General features: G+C 45.1%; 2 protein-coding genes across 2 annotated transcripts in view; both read right to left on the bottom strand.

The window, feature by feature from the left end:
* Positions 1-24,620, bottom strand: part of LOC143817459 (uncharacterized) — a 277,468-nt gene that overhangs the window by 100,128 nt on the left and 152,720 nt on the right. The gene's annotated exons all lie outside the window — the stretch shown is intronic.
* LOC143817462 (uncharacterized) lies at positions 9,281-24,620 on the bottom strand. Its single transcript, XM_077298894.1, has 6 exons — positions 24,367-24,620; positions 17,093-17,260; positions 16,886-17,009; positions 16,671-16,768; positions 14,055-14,112; positions 9,281-11,980 (listed from the first exon to the last, which is right to left on the bottom strand). Exons 3-6 carry the CDS (start codon positions 16,968-16,970, stop codon positions 11,601-11,603), a joined length of 621 nt encoding a protein of 206 aa, XP_077155009.1. The 5' UTR covers positions 16,971-17,009; positions 17,093-17,260; positions 24,367-24,620; the 3' UTR covers positions 9,281-11,600.

Genomic DNA, 24,620 nt, shown 5'->3' with positions numbered 1-24,620 from the left:
GCATTAGTTGTTTTTTTCTTACCTTTTACTGGCCCTCTACAGTCCTTCGCCATTTTTCTGTATTTGATAATAGCGAATTATAGAATTCAATTACACTAAAATAAATGTACCCAACACTAATTAGCAGACAGAACTCCATAGGATTGAGTGTGGCAGACTAAGGCCGGCGTCACATTGGCATATTGCATCCGATACGAGAGCATCGGGTGCGATATGCTAATGACACTCGACTCCTGCTCGCAGCAGAGCAGGAGCCGAGTGTCAATGGTCTGTGCTCCGATTCTCTCGCACAGGGAGGATCGGAGCACAGCTGTGGAGGAGGCGGAGAAATGAATTTCTCCATCTCCTCTATTGCTGGGGTCCGCTTATAATGCACATCACTCGGATGATATCCGAGTGGTGTGCGCTGTCTCACTCGCACCCATAGGCTTATATGGGTGCGAGTGAGCCGAGAGTTTTCCTCGGTCCGAGACAATCACAGCATGCTGCGATTGTCTCGGACCGAAGAAAACGGCCGACAAAAAGTCGGCTGGTGGGAGCTGCCCCATAGCTGAACATTAGTCCGAGTGCAATGCAATTTTTTTATCGCATTGCACTCGGCCGTTTAAAACGCCAGTGTGACGCCGGCCTTATATTCTTTGTGGCAGAGAACCCCTTTATTTCAGCTAAGAAATTTATTTTTTTCATCTAGTCTTATACACTGACATCAGATGAATCTCATTGGATGTAATTCTTGGAAGACGTATTAGACTGTGTTCACATGTTGCTTTTTTGTTGCGTATTTTTCTGCAGCCAAAAACTGCTCTCTTGGCAGTAAAAAAAAGCTGCTTACAAATTTTTGGTGAAGATTATATATGTCATTTGTCTATAGTTTAGTAAAGATAGTTTCATTCACCACGAAAGCAGCAAAAATGCATGGTTGCATTTTTGCATCATTTTTGCACTTACTCATTGCTTTCTATAGTGAAAAAACGCTGCAAAAACACTGAAAGAAGCGAAATGCTGCAGTTTTCCAATTCAGTCAGGAAAAAAAATCAATCATGTGCATGAGCTTTCCGAAATCTCAGAGCTTCTGCTGGTCCAGTAAAAAACACCTTTTAATTTGCATAAAAACCGCACTGTGTGAGCATACCTTTACTGCTCCCATTTATAGCAGCAAATTGTGAGGAAAATGACAAGATTCTCACATTAATTTGATGGTGTTCCAAAGGTATAGTAAAAGAGGGGTGTAAGGCTTTGTGCACACTGAGATTTTTTAATAGGTAAAAAATGCGAACGTGAATTTACCCTAAAGGTTTGAAAATTTTTGTTCTAAATTTCTTTTCTTATATAGAGTGAGATGCCAGTGTAAGGAGACTTGTAAGCCATGCAATAGTCCTCTGGGAAATTAAACATGCAAACTGCTTCTTCACAGGGAAAAAGGATTTGAACTCCCCCTATTGGTCGAAGCAATCGTAAAATAAAAGTCAATATCAACCTTTTAATGAGCATCGTCAATTGATTTGGGATGAAAACCAAACCAGAATCTCAATTTTCAGACACATGTTTCGGGGTGTTGCCACTCCTCAGTGCAGGGCAAGATATCTGATTTGGAAATTTGAGAGGCCTCTGACTGCACTGAGGAGTGGCAACACCCCGAAACATGAGTCTGACCATGTGTATTAATCATATTCACTTCTATCTTTATTTTTGGTTCACCTTTCTCATCACTTTGGTTTTCTTTTCCTCCTTCCGTGGAGAGTAGGAAGATTGAGTGCATGGATCCCCCCTGTGGTGGGAGGGTGGGTTCATCGCGTTGGCATCCGTTTTGCTTGTTCAATCGTATCTGTATGCATGCGTATTTATTTGCAAGCTCCCAGCTCCCAGGGCTTTAGTTTTCAGTAGATACTCGTATATATGTATGTACTTTTCATATGAGCTGTCCACCCTTGGGCATAGTTTTCCCATCCATTAACCTTACCTTCATATTATTGTTTTTACGTTCATTTTTAGTTACAGTCTTCAGTCACTTTCATTTTTCTTATATTTTTTGTCACGGATACGTATGGAACAGGTCATGCAGATCCCACCACTGCCACCAATTTGTCAGGGAATGCAGATCCGCTGCCTCCATTCACCAGGACAATTACGCAATTGACTGACGAGCGACGGACGAGATCGTGGATGCTCCCACTACTAGGCCAGTAATTGGAGAACTCACAGCGAGTGTATGGTATATACACCTCGAATTCCAATGCATGAAATATATATACATAACCCAATATGGTCACTACAAACAAAAACAAAAGGAACTACTGGCTGTGTCAACCAATCGTTTATACAGGCTGATTGGGACACCTGTTACAGGTAGCGTATGGCTTCAGGATGCGGTTTACAGTGATAGAGGAACAGAGCGATTTGATTTTATACATTTAATCAGGAAAGGTAGGCAGTGTTTATCAAAACTATTCAAAGATGTTACAACATGGGAACAAAATAATATGGTATATATAATTACATGCAATAAAAGGGATAACAAAAAAAATTACTAAACCTGTTTCACGGATATGGCTCTGAGCTTAACGGAGGGAGGTACTCCTTAGGACAGAACCCACAGCAAACTTTACCTTCCAGGACTGACAAAATACAAAAACCCAAAGTCTGCTTTTCATTAAATCAAGGTTACGCCCACATACCTCCCCTTGGTGAGCTCATATTGGGGCTGGACGTGGGATGTGCTAGGACTTTTAGAAAATTATGAGATCTTGAACTTTCAGGATATCTTCACCCCTGGAGGTCCCAGGTTGTAGATACTGTAGGTATCTTTTCTATTGTGATTTTACCTTTATAGAGGTGAAACATGGAATGAATACTATCATCCATAGGACTGATATAAACTTGGAGGGGTTAGAATGGCCTTATGGAGATGTGAGTGACTATGATATGTTTGTTCCTTTGCTACAGCTATGTAAATATTTCTCCCATAAATATCGGATCGATACAAACCCCAATATTCATCACTGACCACTGGCTCGAAAAAGTCTGCTATCAGTGCTTTGAACAGAGGAAGCACTTGCCTTGGAAGTGTACTTATCCGCCTCTGAATATATGAATCCTAGGCTTGTCTGGTTCTCAGAGCAGATCTCTGCTGTAATTACCTTGTCATGGCACGAGGTCCCTACTTCATTGGAGGTTGAAGTGTCAGTTATTTCTCACTTCCCCAGTAATAATTGGTCCCAAATATTCAATGGGAGGGTGATATGTTCCCTCTCTAGAGATGTATGGATTTTAATTTTTCTGTTCAACACTCCTTATTTGTTATTGTTCAAATATGTGATAGTGGTTTGCACTGGCCACCATTGGCTGCTGTCTCGTCTCTACTGTGATGAATCATTTGGCATCATTCATAACCCCCTTTTGTGTCAGGGGTGGGCGGGTTCTGGTGACATCACACTCGGAACATGTAGCTTCCAGTGTAGGGCGCGGTCATCGTGAGCGCCGCTTAGAATTTCATTTAGTGAGTAACCATACATCGTTGGTGCCGATATTCACACCTCGTAGAAGAACCTTATGCAAATAGCATGTTCGGGTCAGTCTAATTCTACCTAGGGTTTTTCAATTTCCATTTCTTACTTTTTGGTTATGTGCCTTCATTAGACTTGCTGAGCTGTGTGCTCACTGAGTGGCCTACACTTTGTCCCGCCATATTGTTCTGCGCAGTGTTGACTTGAATTCTGGATTGGGCTTTGTCCTGGGTGGTATAGATTACTGTGCCACACTTTACCTATTTTATTGGATTTTTTTAAGTCATTTTTGTTGAAAAAAAAGTTTTTGACGCATGTCAGAAGATTCCCCCCTCCCCCGAAGTGTTTTTTTTGCAGGCTTTTGATAGGACAGTGTCTAGTTTGGAGCATTTTTCATCAGGAACTGCTGCAAATATTTAACATGCGCTTTCTTTTTCTTTCAGGCATTGTTCAAAACCTGATATTTTCAAAAGGCTGAAGTCTGATTAGCAAAGTGGTTTTCACAAAAGAAATGAGTAAGAAAAGTGTTTAATGTGCTTTTGAGCAATTTTTCAGGCATTTTTTTTACAGTGGCCCTGCTTCAAAAAACTCAATCTCTATGTGAACATACCCCTAAGGCCTTGTTCACACGATCCTTTTTTCCCTGCGGATTTTTCAGGTCCTGATTTGTGAAAACCGCAGTGCAAAACCTGCGGTGGTTTTCACTGCGGTTTTCAGTCCTTTTTCTTCTGCGGATTCCACTGCGGGTTTCCAGCTGCTTTTTCCTATTGGTGCAGGTGGAAAACAGCAGCGGAATCCGCAGAAAGAATTGACATGGTACTTCTTTTTTTCCGCAGAAAATCAGCGCGGATTTTCCGGCGGAAAAAAGGATCGTGGGAACAGCGGGTTTTTTTTTCCATTGGGTAACATTGTACTGTACCCTGCATGGAAAAAGGATGCGGATCCGCAGTAAAAACCGCATCGTGTGAACATAGCCTAAAAGTTTTAAGATCTCTGTTTCTGGTTTCTGAGGCTACAAGGAAGAGAGGACTAGAACATGTGAGTGGATATTTCTCACCTGTCATCAGAAAATACAGGATTTGCCTGCAACCAATGCGCTAATTCAGCAGACTGATGTGATGTTTGTTTGCAGGGAGAATATTAAGTAATTCCCTCAGGTTATTTCTGCTGCCCCACAACTCTCCGACCTGTGTCAGTGCTGGGCTTTCTAGCGGTGTCTCCACCGGTGCACATTATGACCTCCCAGGATCCGGCAAGTCGTTCTCTTCAAGAAGTGGTGCACTCCGCAGGGGAAGGGGCAGCAATTTAGTATGTGGCTGCATGCAGTTTTGATAAGATCGGTTATATCTGCAGATCTCCCAGCTGTGTATAACGAACCCACACCTCTGATTGGCAGCTTTCTGTGTACAATCTGCATAGGCAGAAAGCTGCCAATCAGTGGCGGGGCAGAGCCCATAAATAAGGAGGACTAGCATCAGGTTTACTAGTCCTCCAGTGATAATCACCTACTGGGAAACTACAGCAAGCAGCCCAGGAAGTGACACATCGATGGAATCACAGTTTCTGTCTCTACATCATGCTGCTCTCAGATTAGGTGGCAAATACCTGATAACAGATTCTCACTTCCACGTTAGATTTGAGTAGTGCCGATTACGTTATGATCCCATATACACTACTGTTCAAAAGTTTAGGGTCACTTAGAAATGTCCTTATTTTTGAACGAAAAGCAGTTTTTTCTGATGAAGCTAACATTATTATTATTATTATTATTATTATTTATTATTATAGCACCATTTATTCCATGGCGCTTTACATGTGAGGAGGGGTATACATAATAAAAACAAGTACAATAATCTTGAATCTTGCCTGCCCGCGAGGGCTCACAATCTACAAGGGATGGGTGAGGATACAGTAGGTGAGGGTAGAGCTGGTGGTGCAGCGGTTTGGTCGATCGGTGGTTACTGCAGGTTGTAGGCTTGTCGGAAGAGGTCGGTCTTCAGGCTCTTTTTGAAGGTTTCGATGGTAGGCGAGAGTCTGATGTGTTGTGGTAGAGGGTTCCAGAGTAGGGGTGATACGCGAGAGAAATCTTGTATACGATTGTGGGAAGAGGAGATAAGAGGGGAGTAGAGAAGGAGATCTTGTGAGGATCGGAGGTTGCGTGTAGGTAAGTATCAGGAGACGAGGTCACAGATGTATGGAGGAGACAGGTTGTGGATGGCTTTGTATGTCATGGTTAGGCTTTTGTACTGGAGTCTCTGGGTAATGGGGAGCCAGTGAAGGGATTGACAGAGGGGAGAGGCCGGGGAATAGCGGGGGGACAGGTGGATTAGTCGGGCAGCTGAGTTTAGAATAGATTGGAGGGGTGCGAGAGTGTTCGAGGGGAGGCCACATCATTAAATCATCATTAAATGATTCAGAAATAAACTCTATACATTGTTAATGTGGTAAATGACTATTGTAGCTGCAAACGTCTGGTTTGTAATGCAATATCTTCATAGGTGTATAGAGGCCCATTTCCAACAACTATCACTCCAGTGTTCTTATGGTACTTTGTGTTTGCTAACTGTGTAAGAAGGCTAATGGATGGTTAGAATACCCTTGAAAACCCTTGTGCAAGTATGCTAGCACAGCTGAAAACAGTTTGGCTTATTAGAGAACCTATAAACCTGACCTTCCTTTGAGCTAGTTGAGAATCTGGAGCATTACATTTGTTGGTTCCATTAAACTCTCAAAATGGCCAGAAAAAAAGAACTTTCATGCGAAACTCGACAGTCTATTCTTGTTCTTAGAAATTAAGGCTATTCCGTGCGAGAAATTGCCAAGAAACTGAAGATTTCCTACAACGGTGTGTACTACTCCCTTCAGAGGAGAGCACAAACAGGCTCTAACCAGAATAGAAAGAGAAGTGGGAGGCCCCTGTGTACAACTGAGCAACAAGACAAGTACATTAGAGTCTGTAGTTTGAGAAATCGACGCCTCGCAGGTCCTCAACTGGCAGCTTCATTAAATAGGACATGCAAAACGCCAGTGTCAATGTCTACAGTGAAGAGGCGCTCCGGGATGCCGGCCTTCAGGGCAGAGTGGCAAAAAAAAAGCCTTATCTGAGACTGGCTAATAAAAGGAAAAGATTAATATGGGCAAAAGAACACAGACATTGGACAGAGGAAGATAGGAAAAAAGTGTTATGGACAGATGAATCCAAGTGTGAGGTGTTTGGATCACACAGAAGAGCATTTGTGAAACGCAGAACAACAGAAAAGATGCTGGAAGAGTGTGACGCCATCTGTCAAGCATGGTGGAGGTAATGTGATGGTCTGGGGTTGCTTTGGTGCTGGTAAAGTGGGAGATTTGTACAAGGTAAAAGGGATTTTGAATAAGGAAGGCTATCACTCCATTTTGTAACGCCATGCCATACCCTGTGGACAATGGTAGATTGAAGCCAATTTCATCCTACAACAGGACAATGACCCAAAGCACACCTCCAAATTATGCAAGAACTAATTAGGGAAGAAGCCGGGAGCTGGTATCTATCTGTAATGGAGTGGCCAGCGCAGTCCCTGGATCTCAGCCCCATGGAGCAGTTGTGGGAGCAGCTTGACCGTACGGTGCCAAAAAGTGCCCATCAAGCCAAACCAACTTGTGGGAGGGGCTTCTGGAAGCATGGGGGGAAATTTCTCCAGATTACCTCAGCAAATTATCTGCTAGAATGCCAAAGGTCTGCAATGCTGGAATTGCTGCAAAGGAGCATTCTGTGACGAAAGCAAAGTTTGAAGGAGAAAATTATTATTTCAAATAAAATCTTTTTTTCGAACCTTTTCAATGTCTGGACTAGATTTTAAATTCATTTGGCAACTCATTTGATTAATAAAAGTAAGACACAAAATTGTCTGGGTGACCCTAACCTTTTGAACGATAGATTACCTGCAGAGACAAATGCATGATACACTACCTGCTGAACATGTACGCGTCTCAAAACACGTATAAAGTAGCAGCCTACGCTGACGACCTTCTTTTCTTCGTTACCTCACCTAAGATTTCCCTACCTAACCTTATGAATGAATTCAGATTGTATGCCCAATTGTCTAATTTCAAAATCAATCTTTCAAAATCTGAGGCACTCAACATTAATTCTTCCCCGGAATTTGTGAGATCTTTACAGGAGACCTTCAGTTTCAAATGGGCTACCCGACACCTGAAATATTTAGGAGTAAGAATTTCTGCAGACATCAATTCTTTAAATTGATGCAACTTCCCTGGCCTTTTAACATCCATTCAAGCGGACTGTGATAGGTGGTCCAAAATATCTTTCACTTGGTTTGGCAGATGCCAAATTTTTAAGACGAACATATTACCAAAGGTCCTGTATATTCTACTGACTCTCCCCATCAATATCCCTGCTAACTTTTTTAGAAAATTAGGGTCTATTCAGGTCTCTTTTATATGGGGAAGAAAGCCTGCTAGACTAAAGAGGGAGGTTCTCTGCAGACCCAAGAGGTTGGGGGGAGTGGGGCTTCCGGACCTAAAAATGTATCATTTGGCAGGCCACCTAGCTAGAATGATAGACTGGTGCAGAAACTGATACAATAAGGCCTGGGTTCAAATAGAACAAAGTTTTTGCCCGACCCCATTGAAGACCCTTCCATGGGTTTTACTTTCGGCCCCAGAGCAAGACAAATCCTATCCGACTATTGGACCCACTTTAAAATACTGCAATACAGCACTGGTCCATTTACACTTACTCCCAGAGGCTTCTCCTCTTACTCCGGTGTTGAGTCATCCTAAATTTGTCCCTAGCCGTTTGGACCCCATTTTTCGTCTGTGGATAGACTCAGGGATAAATAGAGTAGAAAATTGGGGTGAGGGAGCCTCTTGGCCTTCTCTGAGTGACCTTACCTCTACAAAAGATCCAATACCCCTAGGCAGTTGGAGGTGTTTGCAACTCACCCACTTTTTCAACAGCCTTCCCCCTAAAAGTTCATTTAGATGACCCAAAACCCAATTTGAGCTTTTATGTAATAGCCCGGGCCCAATCAGACACACCTTAGCTAAAAACTACTCTATGTTGATGGACCCCCGAAGCCGGTCGCCCCCTTCTTTCCTTGCGCAGTGGGAGAGAGATTTAAATATTTCTTTTACGGAAGATCAGAGAACTCAAATTTTTTCCCTCGTACACAGTGCCTCAATTAGCTCTAGGTTCCAGGAGGCTGGCTATAAGATTCTGTCCAGGTGGTACAGAGTGCCCTCGAGACTGCACACCATATTCCCGGAGACTGACCCCAGCTGCTGGAGGTGTGGAAGAGCAGAGGGGACAATTTTTCATATTTTCTGGCAGTGTGATATATTGCAACCTTTTGGGACAAGGGTGTGGGAAATTATTCCTCGGGTTACGAGCTGTTCCGAAAAGTTGACTCCGGCACTGATATTTCTCCAGCATAATGAAATCCCCCTCCGGATCTATAAATCTTCTTTGTTGACATTTTTTATCATGGCAGCGAGGGCTTGCATCCCGGAGAGATGGAAGAGTCCTGCTCCTCCCACCATATCTCAGTGGATTGCAAAAGTCAATGAAATTATGTATATGGAGGACCTCACCTCATCCATTTATGACTCATATCCAAAGTTTTGGGCTACTTGGCTTGGATGGATGGATTTTCGAAGTTTTATTGAGCATTGTGATCTAATGCTGGAGGCAAACCCCGCTCTGTAGTTAACTGAAAACTACAGGCAGAGTAGTGGGCTTGGCCGGGTGGGCACTCCTTCCATTTACCCCCTCAGTGTTTTTTTTGTTTTTTCCCTTTTCTTTCTCTCTTTTCTCTTCTTTCTCTCTTTTCTTTGCTATACTGTATGTTAAAAGTTAAAAAATGTAAGACCCTTCGGGTCGGGTGATTGACCTTTACTTCCAGGTTCCCGGTTGTTAAGAACTCGTGGACGATGTCCCTGGTTGGGAGTTAAGCTGTAATGTTTGTATTCATCTACTTGTCTGATTCCAATTATTATGTTAACCTGGATTGCGTTGTGAGTCTTTAAATAAAGAATTATAAAAAACATGTACGCGTCTTGGCAAGCAGGAAATTGGCACCACTCAGCTCCAATGAGCTCAACAACCCTATTAAAATTACCGTATTTATCTGACTATAAGACACACTTTTTTCTCCAAAATTTTTAGGGGAAATGGGGGTGCATCTTATAGTCGGAATATACTTACAAGTAGTGTGGCGGCAGCAGGAGTCGGGCGATTCTGCGAAGGGCCCGGTCTGACGCTGCAGGGCGATGATCACACTCCCTTCCCAGGCTGATGCGGCAGATTCGGCGGTGCTCTATGGTGGGGGGGCTCCGCCAGCATTTTGTGAAAACCCGGAGGCCCCCACACATCCATTGCTGCGATGCGGAGGCCTCCGGAAAAATGACCTCCGGGCTTTCACAAAATGCCGGCGCAGCCCTCGCACCACAGAGCACCACCAAACCTGCTGCACCAGTCTGGGATGGGAGTCATATCATCGGACCACCGAACACCTACTGTGACAACGTTGCACCAGCGCTGCCGATCCCCACTGGTAAACTGAATTCAGACTGTAAGATGGACCCCCATTTGACACATTAATTTTTTTCCCTATTTTCCTTCTGAAAAGTTGGGGTGCGTCTTATGATCCTGTGCGTCTTATAGTCCGAAAAATACGGCAATGGATAAATCCTATTCCATGTCTTGAGCACAAAAATGGCTTCTCCCCTGTGTGAATTCTCTGTTTCTCCAGAGCATGCTTACATATATAAGGCTGGCGTCCTCAAGATATTTTTGTCAATTGTCTAGTGCAGGGGATCTCAAATTGCATTCCTCGAGGGCCGCAAACCATGCGTGTTTTCAAGTTTTCCTTCGCATTATACAAGGTGCTGGAATCATTTTGTGCAGGTGATTAAATTATCACCTGTGCAATAAAAGGAAACCCTGAAAACATGACCTGTTTGCGGCCCTCGGGGGAATGCAGTTTGAGACCTCTGGTCTAGTGTAAAACACTTTGAAATGTCGCAATATTTTTGAGCAACTGGAAGTTGCAGAAACATTTTGACACGTTTGGCAGTTTTATGCTAGTTTCAACCAGCTCTACCAAAAAAAGCAGACAGGGGGTGGGACGGGACATGGGGAGACCGTTGAAGCAAATGAATCAAACTGTATGCCTCTTTAGTGGTGTAAATTATGCCAGAAATGTACTCCAGCACCTGACCAGAGTAACAATTCTGGCGGACACACCGACCGGTGAAAGATGCGTCTAATTTATCAAGAGGTGTGTGACTCTAAATGATTTAGTAGAAACGAGCAAATATATTCAAAAGAAATTGAATTCTGCTTGAATTTTACAAAAGATCGCACTTTGAAATATGTGGATTTTTTTTTATAATTAACTTCCATGTGGATTCAGCTAAATTTTTTCTGAACCAAACAGGGCCATCAAAATGTAAAAAATTAAGAAAAATCTTATACCCACCTTACCGCTCACCTCTCCGGCCCCTCCGCGCTCTCCCATCACTTGTTCAGTTCCCGGCCTCATCAATGACAGAAGTTCCGGCTTAGTGTGAGAGGCCGAGGATTTCAGCATGAGTGACGGCAATCAGAAGATGCGGTGGCCAGGACCGGCGGAGGGATGATGGCAAAGAGTGGAGAGGCCAGAGCATAGTAGAGAGACCCCATAGCATAATAAGGGACATTTTTGTGAATGGAAAAAAAAATGCACAAACAGGTGAATTGTAAATTCATGCCTGATCCACTCATTTCTATGAATTAGATGCATCTTATTCCAGCGGTGCCTTCGATAAGAGTGATATGCAAAACTCTAGTCCTAATGAATTGGGCCCATAGCCTTTTTGCATGTTTCACACATGAAACACACTTCTCCCATATGTGAGTTTCCGGATGTCTCACAAGATGATATTTAACCATAAAGTATTCTTCCCATTCAAAACATTAAAACGGCTTCTCTTCTGTGTGAGTTCTTAACAGGTTTCATAAGGTTTTCCACATTCGGAACATGAAAATTTCTTCTCCCTTGAGTGACGTCTCTGATGTTTAATGAGAACCGATTCTTGGGTAAAACATTTTTCACATTAACACAAAAACGGCTTCTCCTTTGTGTGAGTTCTTTGATGTTTCGTAAAATATGACTTGTGATAAAAACATTTCCCACATTCAGAACATGAAAATGGCTTCTCTACTTGGTGAGTTTTCTGATGAGTCTCCAGATGATCTTTAACGATAAAGCATTTCCCACATTCAGAACATGAATACGGCTTCTCCCCTGTGTGGGTTCTTATATGTTTCTTAAAATATGACTTGTGATTAAAGGATTTCCCACATTCAAAACATGACAAAATTTTACCCAGTCTATTTCCAGTGCTATTTTTCCCTATATGGGATTGATTATCTTCCACTTCAATAGAGGGAGATAAAAAGAGGTGTCCATGGGAGCTTCTGCTCTGTTTTTCATCTGAAAAAATAAAAAAAGATGCCAAAAATTTTGATTGATATTTTATCATTTCTGTGTGAAGGAAAAAACAGCAAGACATATCAGAATAGAATACTACCAACTGATCAGTGTTGTTCAATCAATATACATGTACTTTGTCCTGTGATCGAAAATAGAATTTACAGTTTCATGTACAAATTTAGACTTCCTCCTCTGTATGATGTCTATTAGGTCACTTATAAAGACACTCCTCAACATTGAAATTGCAACACGAAGAATGAAAAATCGTGGAGTGATGGAGATCACTGGGAGGAGACAATTTATAGATCTGCAAATTACAAAAATATTAAGTCTGAGCAGAAATCCCAGGACTTCCAGCCTTGGAAGCTATCACTGAGGTTATTAATGGTCGTCTGAGGAAGTGAGGAAAGTTATGCCTCTGATTGTACAAATCATCAAGATCCGCTGCCCGGAGCTCCTGTGTAATTGCAGGGAGGTGGACTGGGCTAACGGTCCCTTCTGCATTATTCCTGAGGGAAGAGATTTCTGACCAGAGCAGGTCAGGACACCTGACAGAGTGGAGCGGGTCCGACTTAAATAGTGCTGAGCGTGAAAAGATGGGACTTTCGGTGGGGAAATGCATGTGAGGACAGAGACGGTTGACTCCCTCTCGACTGACCCACGCCAACTATCCGGGCTGCTTTACCTGGTGAGCAATCCTTTCCAGACTAACCCTGCACAGTTCAGAGACTCTTGCACCGCATTGTGACCGAGACGGAGTTCACGACACCGGGCCGCTGACCCTCCTAGAGGCCCCGTTCAGTAATATTCCTGCGGTGCACGCTGAGTGCTGGACTGTGCCTGCGGCTGTGGCCGCTGAACTGTGTGCCTCACCTGCGGCCTTGACTGCTGATCTGTTTGCTTCACCTCCGGCCTTGACTGCTGAACTGTTTGCTGCGTGGTTGCCCCGTACAGCATGTCGTACCCGGATCAGGAGACCATGTGGTGAAGGACCTAGAGGACTTGTGCATCTCTTTCCTACGAGACCGGATTGGAGACATCTCGCGCCACCTGCGGCACCACCAAGGGATCTTCCAGCCACGTTCTTCCAGGACCCAGAGACTGATAAGTTCAAACATTGCTCCTCTTTATTGTTCTTCCCTTTTAACCATGAATCTATATTTTTACCCCCCTGCTTTTCCCATTGTTTATTATAAAGTAACCTGTTAACCCTTGTTCTGTCTCCTGTGTGTCACTGCACCTGCTGGATTCCTACATAATCACCGACAAATGACGTTCCTGATGTGCCCGATGAGAAACAAATCTAGAGACGCTGCAGCCATGGACATTATTACAGGAAGAGGTCCAGAACATGGGACATTACAGGAAGGGGCCTAGGACAGAAGACATTATTACAGGAAGGGGCCCAGGACTAGGGACATTGTTATAGGAAGGAGGCAGCTTGAGGGATATTATTACAGAAAGGAGCCCAGAACAAAGGATATTATTACAGTAAGGGGCACAGAACATGGGGCATTATTACAGGAAGGGACACAGGACAGAGGACATTATTACAGGAAGGGTCCGAGGACCAGGGACATTGTTATAGGAAGGCGCCCAGGAGAGGGGACAATATTACTAGAAGGGGGCAGCATAAGGGACATTATTACAGAAAGGAGCCCAGGACGGAGGATATTATTACAGGAAGGGGCCCAGGATGGAGGACATTATTACATTTTTATTATTACTGAATACAATTTCGTCAGTGTACCCCTATTTTGTTTCATTGTATTAGTGACAGGCAATATGATGGAATGCCACTGGATTAACAAAAATAATAATACAAATGACCATGAGGAAGACATTTTTCTGGAAGACCTATTAAAATATATTATAATATTTCCACAAGCTTTGCAGTAAAACAATGTGCAGTTGTCAACCGATCCAACTCACAGGATGAATTTAGAAAACTATCGGCAGTTTTTATGCCATAGATGTCTCCTCCATTGGAAAATAGATGGAACATTTTAGGTAAACTCGGTAAGTTAAATCAAAGGGTAGAAGAAAACGCAAGATTTATCAACGTGGCTCTTACCACTTATTAATCCTGATATGGATTTTTCGAGTTCATTCGTTATTTCACCTTGATTTTCCTGCAAAGATCCCACATTAAGTACATGGGAGAAAAAAGAATGAAAGAACATAAGATTATCTTCTTATCAGGTGACTATCAAAAACCCCAGAAGTCATTCACCAATTTGATCTCATCCAGTGGCCATCGGATGGGATCACCAACCGACCAAATACTTTACTACATTGATCTTTTAATCTCGGGTGATGCAGTTGTGTCTTATAACAACAGATCGTAGATTATTCAGCAATGTCACAATTTTTAGGCTAAAGAAGATTTTTACTGCTGGAGATTGAAACTTCTCCAGCCCCAGCTAGAGGGGCAGGTCTCATTTGCATTATCTATTGTGGATTCCTTATTGTGTAAAGCTGCTCAACGGACTTTTGAATAAACAAATTATGACTCCTAGATGATTTTGGTGCCCAAATCTAATTATCAGACCCTAGATGAGAGTTGTAAACGAGTAGGACGATCACCATAACTTGTAAGTTAATGACTCTTAGGCAGGGTTCACGTTATGTTTCTGACACATATTCCATCTCACACCCTTAAAAATGGGATTCTGATGGAATCCACCAAGGAGAGACTCTGTCCAGCCTATGTAACACCCCAGGTAACCGGTTGTTACAGTGATGTTGCCTTCCTTTCGGGGAGGGTGATGTCATGCCTGGAGGCAAGGAGCATTCCCTTTATCAGGTAGTACATCTACATGCAACACATTCTGAATCCAGGCCAGAAGGGGGAGCTCTGAACCCAGATTCAGGGGAGCTTCCCTAGACATAGATATTCTGGTCTGGAGGAGTTAGTTAGTTGATCCAGGGAGACCAGAGCAGACAGTGGAGGAGAGAGGAGTGAGAGCAGAGAGTGGAGCTGTGCAGCCACATGTGGTGCTGCAGCTCCAGGACAGAAGAGAACGAGACAGGTTGCATTGATAGCAAATGTCAGAGGGGAGAAGCAAAGGAGAACAAAGGAGTTCGGAGGGGAACTGTGATTGGGCACCCTCTGAGCTGAAGTGCAGGAACCAGGCACCGGGAGCCTGGGGCTGTGTAGTACTTCAAGTCCCACAGCAGAACCGGAGGGCAGAAGACTCCAAGTCGTCTGTCCGCACCCACACCTGAAGGTACCGCAATACACCGAGACCGGGTCGTGATAGAGAACCTGTAAAAAAGCTCGCTTTGCCCACCATACAGGTACTGTCCCAGGACAGAAGAGAGAGGACCTTGTAAGGGAGCCACAGGCAGCAAGGAACTCGCATCAAAGAGTGAGAAGGAAGGCTTACAAACCTCACCTGGGAGAGGGTTCCATCATTGCCTCCAGGCCAACCAGACCACACCATCACCTGTTGCCAGTACCATGGACTGACTGTCTACTTTCAGTAAACCAGGTAAAGAGACTGCAACTCTGTGTCCTCTGTTTATTTCTGGCACCACACCATCCTAGCCAAACACACCGGGAGCACTGGGGGACCCAGCTTCACCTGTGGAAAGCGATACCATCTTTGCTGCAGTACTATCACCCCAGAGGACCCCTTTAAGCAGCGTCGGTCGCCCCTGACCGAGTACCACAGGTGGCGTCACAAACTTTTACCACTTTACAAATCCCTTTAAAGACTATCCCTTTTACTTGGATGCCCAGGGCCACGGACCGGGTTGCCGCCACCGTGACTTCCCCTTTAATAAGGACTGGACCCGATACCGAGTACCCCTAGGCCTTGGCGGGCGTTCCAACTTGGTGTCACGAACAGGATGGACCGACGTTGGGGGTTATGATGGGTCCCCCGCATCATTGTTGTTATTGGTGCACAAGGACACCTTGTATTAAAATGTTTCCACTTTTCACTTGTTTGAACTTTTTGTAAATATGTTAGGTAACGTTTCAAGCCAAAAACCTCCCATAAAGGGGAAGCAAAAGTGTTTACCTGTTAACCTGTTGATATGCATATTAAAAAATGTTTTGCCATATCTTTAACCTGTTACTTGGGCGCCCAGGGCCACGGACCGGGTCGCCGCCACTGTGACCTCCCCTTTAATAGCGACCGGACGTGGTACCCAGTACCCCTAGGCCCTGGCGGGCTTTCCACCTCCATACTGGCATCGTCCATATTTTTAGGTGGATGCAAAAGCGTGATATGCTGTGCCTCCCTAAATTATCAGACAATTTCAGAATTGAGGCCTGACAGGGTACAAAGTGACTCCGTCTGCCTCCTTGTAATGTCTAATTCACAAATTTTAAGGACTTTAGATGGAAGGCACAACAAAGTCACAAATGTATGGCAGAAACAAAATGTGAACACAGCCAACAATACAAGGCAGTATTATTCCAGCCATAGAAGCAGATGATTGGCATTGTGCTGATATTTACATATACATAGCAGAACTCAACATTCGTGCTCGCTGAATATCACTGGCCAAGTGGATGTCCAAAGTGGAGGAAATTTAACTTAATCTTTTATGAAACCAGAAACTAACAATTTGTAGCCGCTACTGACACCTTGGCATCATTCCACTGCTGTAGAAAGTTAGTAGAAGGCTTCATTACATCTGTTTATAGATGATTTCCAAAAACCTCATCTCCATTTACCTGATGATCCAGGAGGACATTCTGCTTCTCCTCTGGACGATCCTGGGAATATAGAGGACTGGGACTTCTCTCTGGTGGATTTCTCGGACTGGACCCATCTATAGGAAATATACACAGGACTGAATACATCGTCTACATGTGATGATCAGATGAAGGGGAGTCTAGGTGACCTCAGACCCGGCCTCTCCTCTATAATCAGTACAGTCTCCTCTTACCTGGAGTTGTGTGTGGCTGGTGATTCTCCATCATGACGTCCTTGTATAGATCCTTGTGTCCTTCTAAATACTCCCACTCCTCCATGGAGAAATGGACGGTGATGTCCTGACACCTTATAGGAACCTGACACACACAATGACCCGTCATTAGCAGACCCCTCCCCCGGCGTTATTATATAATGTCCCAGCATTCCCGGCAGCGCTCACCTCTCCGCTCAGCAGCTCAGTGATCCTGTGGGTCAGTTCTAGAATCTTCTGCTCATGTATCAGTGAATGAGGTGGAGGCTCGGTGATGTCACTCGGGGTCCTGCTCCGTCCTCCTGACACATGAGGGGTCACACACCCACCAGACGACGTCTTCACCACTGTGTGATCCTGGGTATGAGGAGACGCCGATCACTACATCTATTCTAAGGATCCTTCAACTTTCCTGTCATTTCCCTGATTTATTCCTAGGGATGTGATATGAAGGTCTCACCTCTCCGGTGATCCAGTAGATTATCTCCAGGGTGAGGTCTAATATCCGACCAACCATGTGGCTTCTATCCTGCTCAATCCTCAGAGGGTCATTGATGGAATGGACCATCATCTTATGAAGAAAACTTTAGCTGTGAGAGTCCTGAAGATGAGGGATAATAAGGACGACGGAGGACTTCTTACATGACGTGAATGTTTGACAAATTGTGAATGACTAAGAACTAGTGATGAGTGGTGAGTGATGATTTACATCTGTTAGCCAGCATAAGTACATGTGGGTATTCCCTAGCAACCAGGCAACCCCCACATGTACTTATGCTGGCTATCAGATGTAAATCATTCAGCTGCGGCAAGAAAAACTAAAACTCCCTGCACTAAAAAATACTCGGAGGACCCCCGAGCATGCTCGAGAAATCTTGAGTAACGAGTATATTCGCCCATCGCTACTAAGAACTAATTAAGGCAGACAATGGGACAATGCAGGGGACTTACAGTACACCTACTTGTATATTGATCAAATGATGTGAAAAATAGAATTAGACCTACCAGTAATTCGGTTTCCAGGAACCTTCCACGACAGCATAGGAGGTTGTCTCCACACCCTAATGGGGGACAGAGGTTAAAAGCCCCTCCCACCTCCTACTTGCCAGTGACTTATAACTAACACCATAGCACCAGTTACCATTAGATTCTTAGAAATTGTCCAAGAAAAACAGGGAGGGAATTAGTGCTGTTATGGAGGGTTCCTAGAAACCGAATTACAGGTAGGTCTAATTCTATTTTCGCTAGTCACCTTCCACGACAGTATAGTAGGAATAGCAACCAAATCTGCACTGGGCCTGGAGTACTTTCCGGCCAAATTCTAGATCCCTATTGGACAATAAGGCCAACCTATAGAGTCTGGTAAAGGTATGGAGTGAAGACCATGTTGCGGCCCTGCAGATCTGCTTGGTGGATGTGCCTGCTCTCTCAGCCTAGGAGACTGAGGTAGACCTTGTAGAATGAGCCCTGACTCTGGCAGGGGATGCATGTTCTGGGCCAGATATGTTTCAGATATGGCCCTCTTGATCCAATTCGTGATGGTACTCTTCGCCACTTTCTTTCCTTTATTTCAACCAGATGGATGTATAAATAAATTTTGGTCAACTCTCCAGGATCTGGTTTCTTCTAAGTAGTACAAGATTGTACGCCGAACATCGAGAGTATAGAATTCCTCCTCCTGTGGATTTGCTGGGTTTTTTGGCAAAAGAAGGGGAGGACGATGTCCTGCGACCAGTGGAAATCAGATACTACTTTAGGAGGAAAGGAAGGATCAAGATGGAGAACTATAGAGTCGTCTCTAATTATTAAATAAGGTTCTTTTATAGATAAAGCTTGTAACTCTTCTACATATCTTGCTGTAGTAATGGCAACAAGGAAGGCTGCTTTGCATGAGAGGAGTTGAGGAGTACAGGAAGACAGGCTCGAACGGTGGATGTGTGAGACCTTTGAGCACCAAATTTAGATCCCAAGATGGGACAACAGTCTGTTTTCTGGGATGCAGTCTAAGGGTTGATATCATGAACCTCTTAGTCCAACGATGGTTGGCTACATCTTGATCGAATACAGAGCTCAGGGCAGAGACCTGAACCTTCAGAGTACAGGGTTTAAGGCCTAATTCTAGCATTCTTTGCACAAAATCCAATATTTGTGAAATATTTGGGTGGAAGGGATCAGGTAGACTAGGAAGACACCAGGATGAAAACTCCTGCCACACCTTATTATAAATAGCATTGGTGACTGGTTTCCTGGACTTTTGCAAAGTAGTAATTAGTGAGTCCGAAAGCCCTCTAGCACGCAACACCTGGGCTTCAGTAACCAAGCAGCTAGATTCAGCTTTTGAGGATTCGGGTGACGAAGAGGGCCCTGCAACAGAAAGTCGTCGTCTAATGGTAGATGAACTGGTCCGTCTATCTGGAGCTCGACGATGAGATTGAACCAGCTCCTCCTTGGCCATACAGGAGCTACTAAGATGGTTGGCACCTAATCCTCCCGGATCTTCTGAAGAGTTTTTGCCAGCATTGGAATTGGAGGAAACGCGTATGCCAACCGGAAGCTCCACTTCTGCACAAAGGCATCCACTCCCATAGACCTGTCACTGGGGTTTAGGGAAAATAGGCTTTCACCTGTGCATCTTGGCTTGAAGCGAGTAAATCGATTTCTGGCAGGCCCCACCTGTCTACCAGCATCCTGAAGATTCCCTTGTTCAGGCTCCATTCTCCCTCCTGTATATCCTGGCAGTTCGGGAAATCTGCATGAAGGTTGGAGGACCCTTTTAAATGGACGGCTGTCAGGGAGAGATGTTTTTTAGCCCAACAAAATATTCGGCTTGAAATGGCCTTTAGGCTGTCGAACCTCATGCTCCCTTGATGTTTGAGGTGGGCTACTGTAGTCATGTTGTCTGAATATACTCTGACGTGATGTCCGGAGATCAGACTGCTTGCTACCAGAAGAGCTTCCTCCACCGCCTCCAGCTCCCTGAAGTTGGAGGACCTGGCACTTATCTTCTGACTCCAGCATCCCTGGAACGGAGTATGAGATACTATGGCCCCCAGCCTCTCTTGCTGGCATTGGATATAATAGTAACCAGAGGAGATTGAGACCAGCTCACACCTCTGTGAAGGTTTTTGGGGTTCAACCACCAGGCTAGGGAAGCCCTTACATGCCCTGGTCTGCACTCTTTTGTTCAATGAGCTGGGGTTCCCATTCTAGTTCTCGAGAACAGGTGCTTGAAGACCCCTGGAGTGGACCTGAGCCCAGGACACTGATTGAATACAAGCTATCATATACCCTAGGACAGACAAGGCTGCCCGAAGGGTAGAGAACTTCTCTTTCCTGAAATCTGAGATCTTTGCCATAATGACCAGACGATGATCCTCTTGTAGAAAAGACATCTGTTTCCTAGATTCTAGAAGGACCCCCAGAAACCTTCTCATTTTGGAGGGCTGGAGCTGGGATTTCTTTGTGTTTGGGAGCCACCCCAGAGATTCTAGAATCTCCAGAGATTTTGCCATGTGACTCCTGAGAATCTGAGCGGAAGGGCCTATGACTATCATCCAGGTAAGGCACAATGCAAATGCCCTGTCCCCGGATTTATGACACATCTTCTGCCATTATCCTGGAGAAGACCCTTGGTGCCGATAAGATGCCAAAGGGGAGCACGTTGTACTGATAGTGCCTCACTTGCTGGTTCTGCTGCACCACAAACCTCAAATACCTTCTGTGCCGAGGATGAATTTCCACATGAAAGTAAGCATCCTTCAGGTCGATGGTTGCAATGAAGAAATGAGGACCTATCAGGGGAATAGCTGATTTTACCGCTTCCATCTTGAATCTGCGATAGGAAATGCACTGATTGAGATTCTTTAGATTTATGATGATACGTGCCTCTCCTGAAGGTTTTTTTTACCAAGAAGAGTCAAGAATAGTGGCCTCTTCCCCATTCGTCCACTGGTACTGGGGAGATTTTGTTTGATCTTAGTAGATCCTGAAGCCCGGACATCAGGAATGTTTTGGCTCCTTGGGATGGTAGGGAGGTGACTCTCAGACCCTGAGGAGGGGAGGACTCGAATTCTATAAGAAGCCCCTCCTTGATGACATTGAGGACCCAAAAGGCAATTGGAAATTGCCTGCCAATGGTGGAAAAAGTTTGAGAGCCTCCCCCCCACTGGGTCAGAGTCATTGCTTATCCTGTTGGTGCTGTTGTTAGGGAACAAGGATGTTCTTGCCCCTTCCCTTAGTATAACTCCATCTCCCAGTTTTCCCTTTCCTCTTTGTTTGGTGGGGTCTGTGGCTGAGAGGCATGAAAAAAGCGCTTCATGGGGGTGTTTTGCTCAGGAAGAGCCTTCTTCCTATCTGTGGCCTTTTCCAGAATTTCACCAAGAGCAGGCCCAAAGACGTATTCGCCTTTAAAGGGGATGGAGCATAATTTGATTTTAGAGGTGACATCCCCACTCCACATTTTGAGCCAGAGGGCCCTTCTGGCGGAGTTAGACTGAATCAGGTACCTGGCAGCGATACGAATCGATTCCTTAGATGCATTGGCCAGGAAGCCAGTCGCCCTTTGCAGTATAGGCAGAGAGTTCAACAATTCCCCTCTTGATGTACCCTGAGAGATGTGATTTTCCAACTCATCCAGCCATTGGAAGAGGGATCTGGCAACACAAGTGGAAGCTATGTTGGACTTTAGTGCAGATGTGGAGGTTTCCCAGGATTTTTTCAGCAGACTTTCTATCTTTCTATCCATTGGATCCTTAAGCTGTGAAGAATCCTCAAAGGGGAGTACAGTGTTTTTTGCTACTCTCGCCACTTGTATATCCACCTTAGGAACATCCCATTTAGGTGAGTCACCCTCCAAAGGAAACCTATGCTTAAATTCTGAGGAGGAGCTCAGGTGTTTCTCTGGAAGCTCCCATTCTTGAGAAATCATATCCAGGATGTTTTTCTGCACCGGGAAGCCATTCTGTCTCCCTGTATTTAGTCCCCCAAACATTTCATCCTGAACAGACTGGGGGACCGACTTCTCCTCTAACCCAATAGTGCTACGCACTGTGCTCACAAACTCCTACCCTAGGCTAGGACCCACCCACACACAGACTTACTGAGGCTGGGGCAGCGCTGGGCTCTGCAGGAGCAGGGCAGGAAGCATCATTCATACTGAGGGTTCAGTCTTACCTGGAGGTGTCTTCCGGCAGGTTTATATAGAAATAAACCCTGCCCTCAGCGCTAATTGAAGTTTCCCCTCCTCCCTGGGTCCTGAGCAGGCCTCTTCTATCATCGGCGTGCTCTGCACGCTGATCGGCAATCCGGAGGCCGCAGAGGGGCGAAACCGGAAGTTCATGCTTTACACCATGGAACGCAAGGCCCGGAAGTGACATGTGACCTCTGATGATGTCACTTCCGGGTCGCCGAACAGCACGCGCAGGAGGAAAGACCGGAGAGCTCAGAGAGGCCTCTGGCATGGGGATTGCTGGAATGCTTTACCCCCAGCGGGAGTGCAGGTGAGCCAAGAAGGTCCCAGAATCCACCGAACGGGGAGACAGGAGCAGTACGGAGGAGGAAGGCAGAGCCCACAACCAACAATGCCCTGCTACATTATTACAAGGTAAACTGCAGCCGCCGGCCGTGCAACATACCTAATAACCTCTCCATGCCCCATGGGGGACAGGAAAGACACTGGTGAGTAGGAGGTGGGAGGGGCTTTTAACCTCTTGTGCTTCCTTTCCACCATTAGGGTGAGGAGACAACCTCCTATGCTGTCGTGGAATGTGACTAGAGAAAAAGTGAGTTTGTCACGGGGATACTGTGACAGAGGGGGGTCAGACAATTGTAGCATCTGGTGACACACACCTGCGGTAGGTAGAATGGCTTCACCGACTTATTAGCAGTTCTGGCTTTCTTTGCTCTGGCGCTGCATGGGTTAAGCTGCTTAATTGGAATCCTGGAGTTCTCTGTCTTGGGCAGTTTAAGCTGATCTGAGTTTGTTACTCCCAGCAGGCATAAGAACCCTCCTCCTTTCTTCTGATCTTGCCAGTGATAGTTCTTACTGCTTGGTTTGGTGTTGGAGGAGTAATTTGGTTTTGGAGTGGGTGTTTGGAAAGTTGTTCTGGAGCCTGCTGCGTGGAGTTGGTTTGCATGCTTATCCTCATCTTCTCCTATTTTGTTCTCCTACCTATCCCTCCCCTTTGTTACAATCTGTTGTTTGGTGAGTGTATTTGTATGATTGTAGTTTTAATTTATACCTGTCCATCTTCCCTTGTCTGTCTGGTTAGTATTTAACTATACACTTCAGCCCCTCACCTCCCTGGGTGGGGAAGAGAACAGATAAGGGTTAAGTTAAGAGCATACCCTGGTGTGTCCACCTTCCTGGGTAATTCAGGGAAAAGGGACAGACTAATGTTCTCCCTAGTTCGAGGGATCAGGCAGTTTAGACATCGGGGCAGGAGTTAGGAGGGCCATATTGTTGAAACATCTCCAAGCAGAGATTGCAAAACACCTGTATCTCCGGTAAATGCATTTTCACTCTTTAAAATCAGTCTCATGCAAATATTTACACATGAAACTGAATGCAGAGCAGAAGATGAGAGCAGAGGCATGAAGTGCGGCACAGTGATCTGGTCCTGAGCATGACAAGTTTGGATTCATCGGATCTGTTAGCATCAGTAGTACAGAACCGGTGACCCACAGCAAACAGTAAAGGGGAGTGATCGATGAGGGAGAAGGTGTACGTTTTGGCTGAATGATGGTTTGGATGTCAGCCTTTACTACAGGTTACACTGACTCTCCATTAAAGGGGCTGTCCACTTTCACGATTCTCCCAGAACTGTGTAAAATGAATTAAATCCGATGGTACTCCTCTTCCTCGGCTCCTGGTGCTCTGGTCTCTGACTGTCTGCAGTGGTGACGTCAGAACTGCAGCTGATATGTGGAGACCGGAGCAGTGGTGGAGAGTCGGCCCTGGACTCGGGGAAGGTGAGTACCATCTGATCTAATTCAGTTTACACAATGCTTCACGCACGTTTCCCTGCAGAGCAAAGTCTTAAAGGGATCTTCAATGTTATCACCGGATGGTTACTTTTAGAACGGTTGCAGTCCGACCACTGATCAGCGAATAGGGAACTTTTATACCCATTAGAATGGGAATTAGGGGCCACTTTTCCTTTTTTGCCCCGGGGCCATACGTCATCTTATACGCTTCCTGCTGGGCATACGCGGTTGTCCGGCTTCATCACTGTCTGGCACTTGCAGTTCCTCATAAGCTGATGATTACTCACAGGAGAGCGATGCAGCCGGGCACAAGGGATATTCCGCAGGAGCCACATTGCCTTGATTTGCACCAATTTTGTTAAAGTTCAGTGTAAATTTAGCAAATGATGGAATCTGGCGCATTTGTGCATGTAACACTTTGTCTACAGATAATTTTACAGTTTTTGAAAATGATAAATGGATACATTTAAGGACCTTACCCGTCCGGGATCTATAGATCTCCTCACGCTGCGCAGGGAGGTTCTGCAGGTGGAGGAGCGCTATTAAAGGGGTTGTCAGTGAAGGAAACAATAAGAATCCTGAAATGTGGTCACTGCGTCTTCTCTGGTCTCCCGGGGAGGTTTTCTGTGATGAGATTTGCAGCCCCCACTCTGCTCAGTCTGTTTGCAAAGTGCTTCCTGGCCCCTCCGGACTACAACCCCCAGCATCCTTTGTGGTCTGTAATCCCTCCCCC

This window comes from Ranitomeya variabilis, chromosome 3, assembly GCF_051348905.1.
Source record: "Ranitomeya variabilis isolate aRanVar5 chromosome 3, aRanVar5.hap1, whole genome shotgun sequence".
NCBI lineage: Eukaryota > Metazoa > Chordata > Amphibia > Anura > Dendrobatidae > Ranitomeya > Ranitomeya variabilis.
This window is presented reverse-complemented; position numbering and strand designations above follow the sequence as displayed.

Excerpts from the sequence above, each read along its gene's own strand:
- LOC143817462 (XM_077298894.1), bottom strand. The coding sequence starts at position 16,970 with ATGGAGGAGTGGGAGTATTTAGAAGGACACAAGGATCTATACAAGGAC. Across the intron at positions 14,113-16,670 it reads ATGTCCTCCTGGATCATCAG|GAAAATCAAGGTGAAATAAC; the intron begins GTAAATGGAGAT and ends GGATCTTTGCAG. Across the intron at positions 11,981-14,054 it reads CATATCAGGATTAATAAGTG|ATGAAAAACAGAGCAGAAGC; the intron begins GTAAGAGCCACG and ends TTATTTTTTCAG.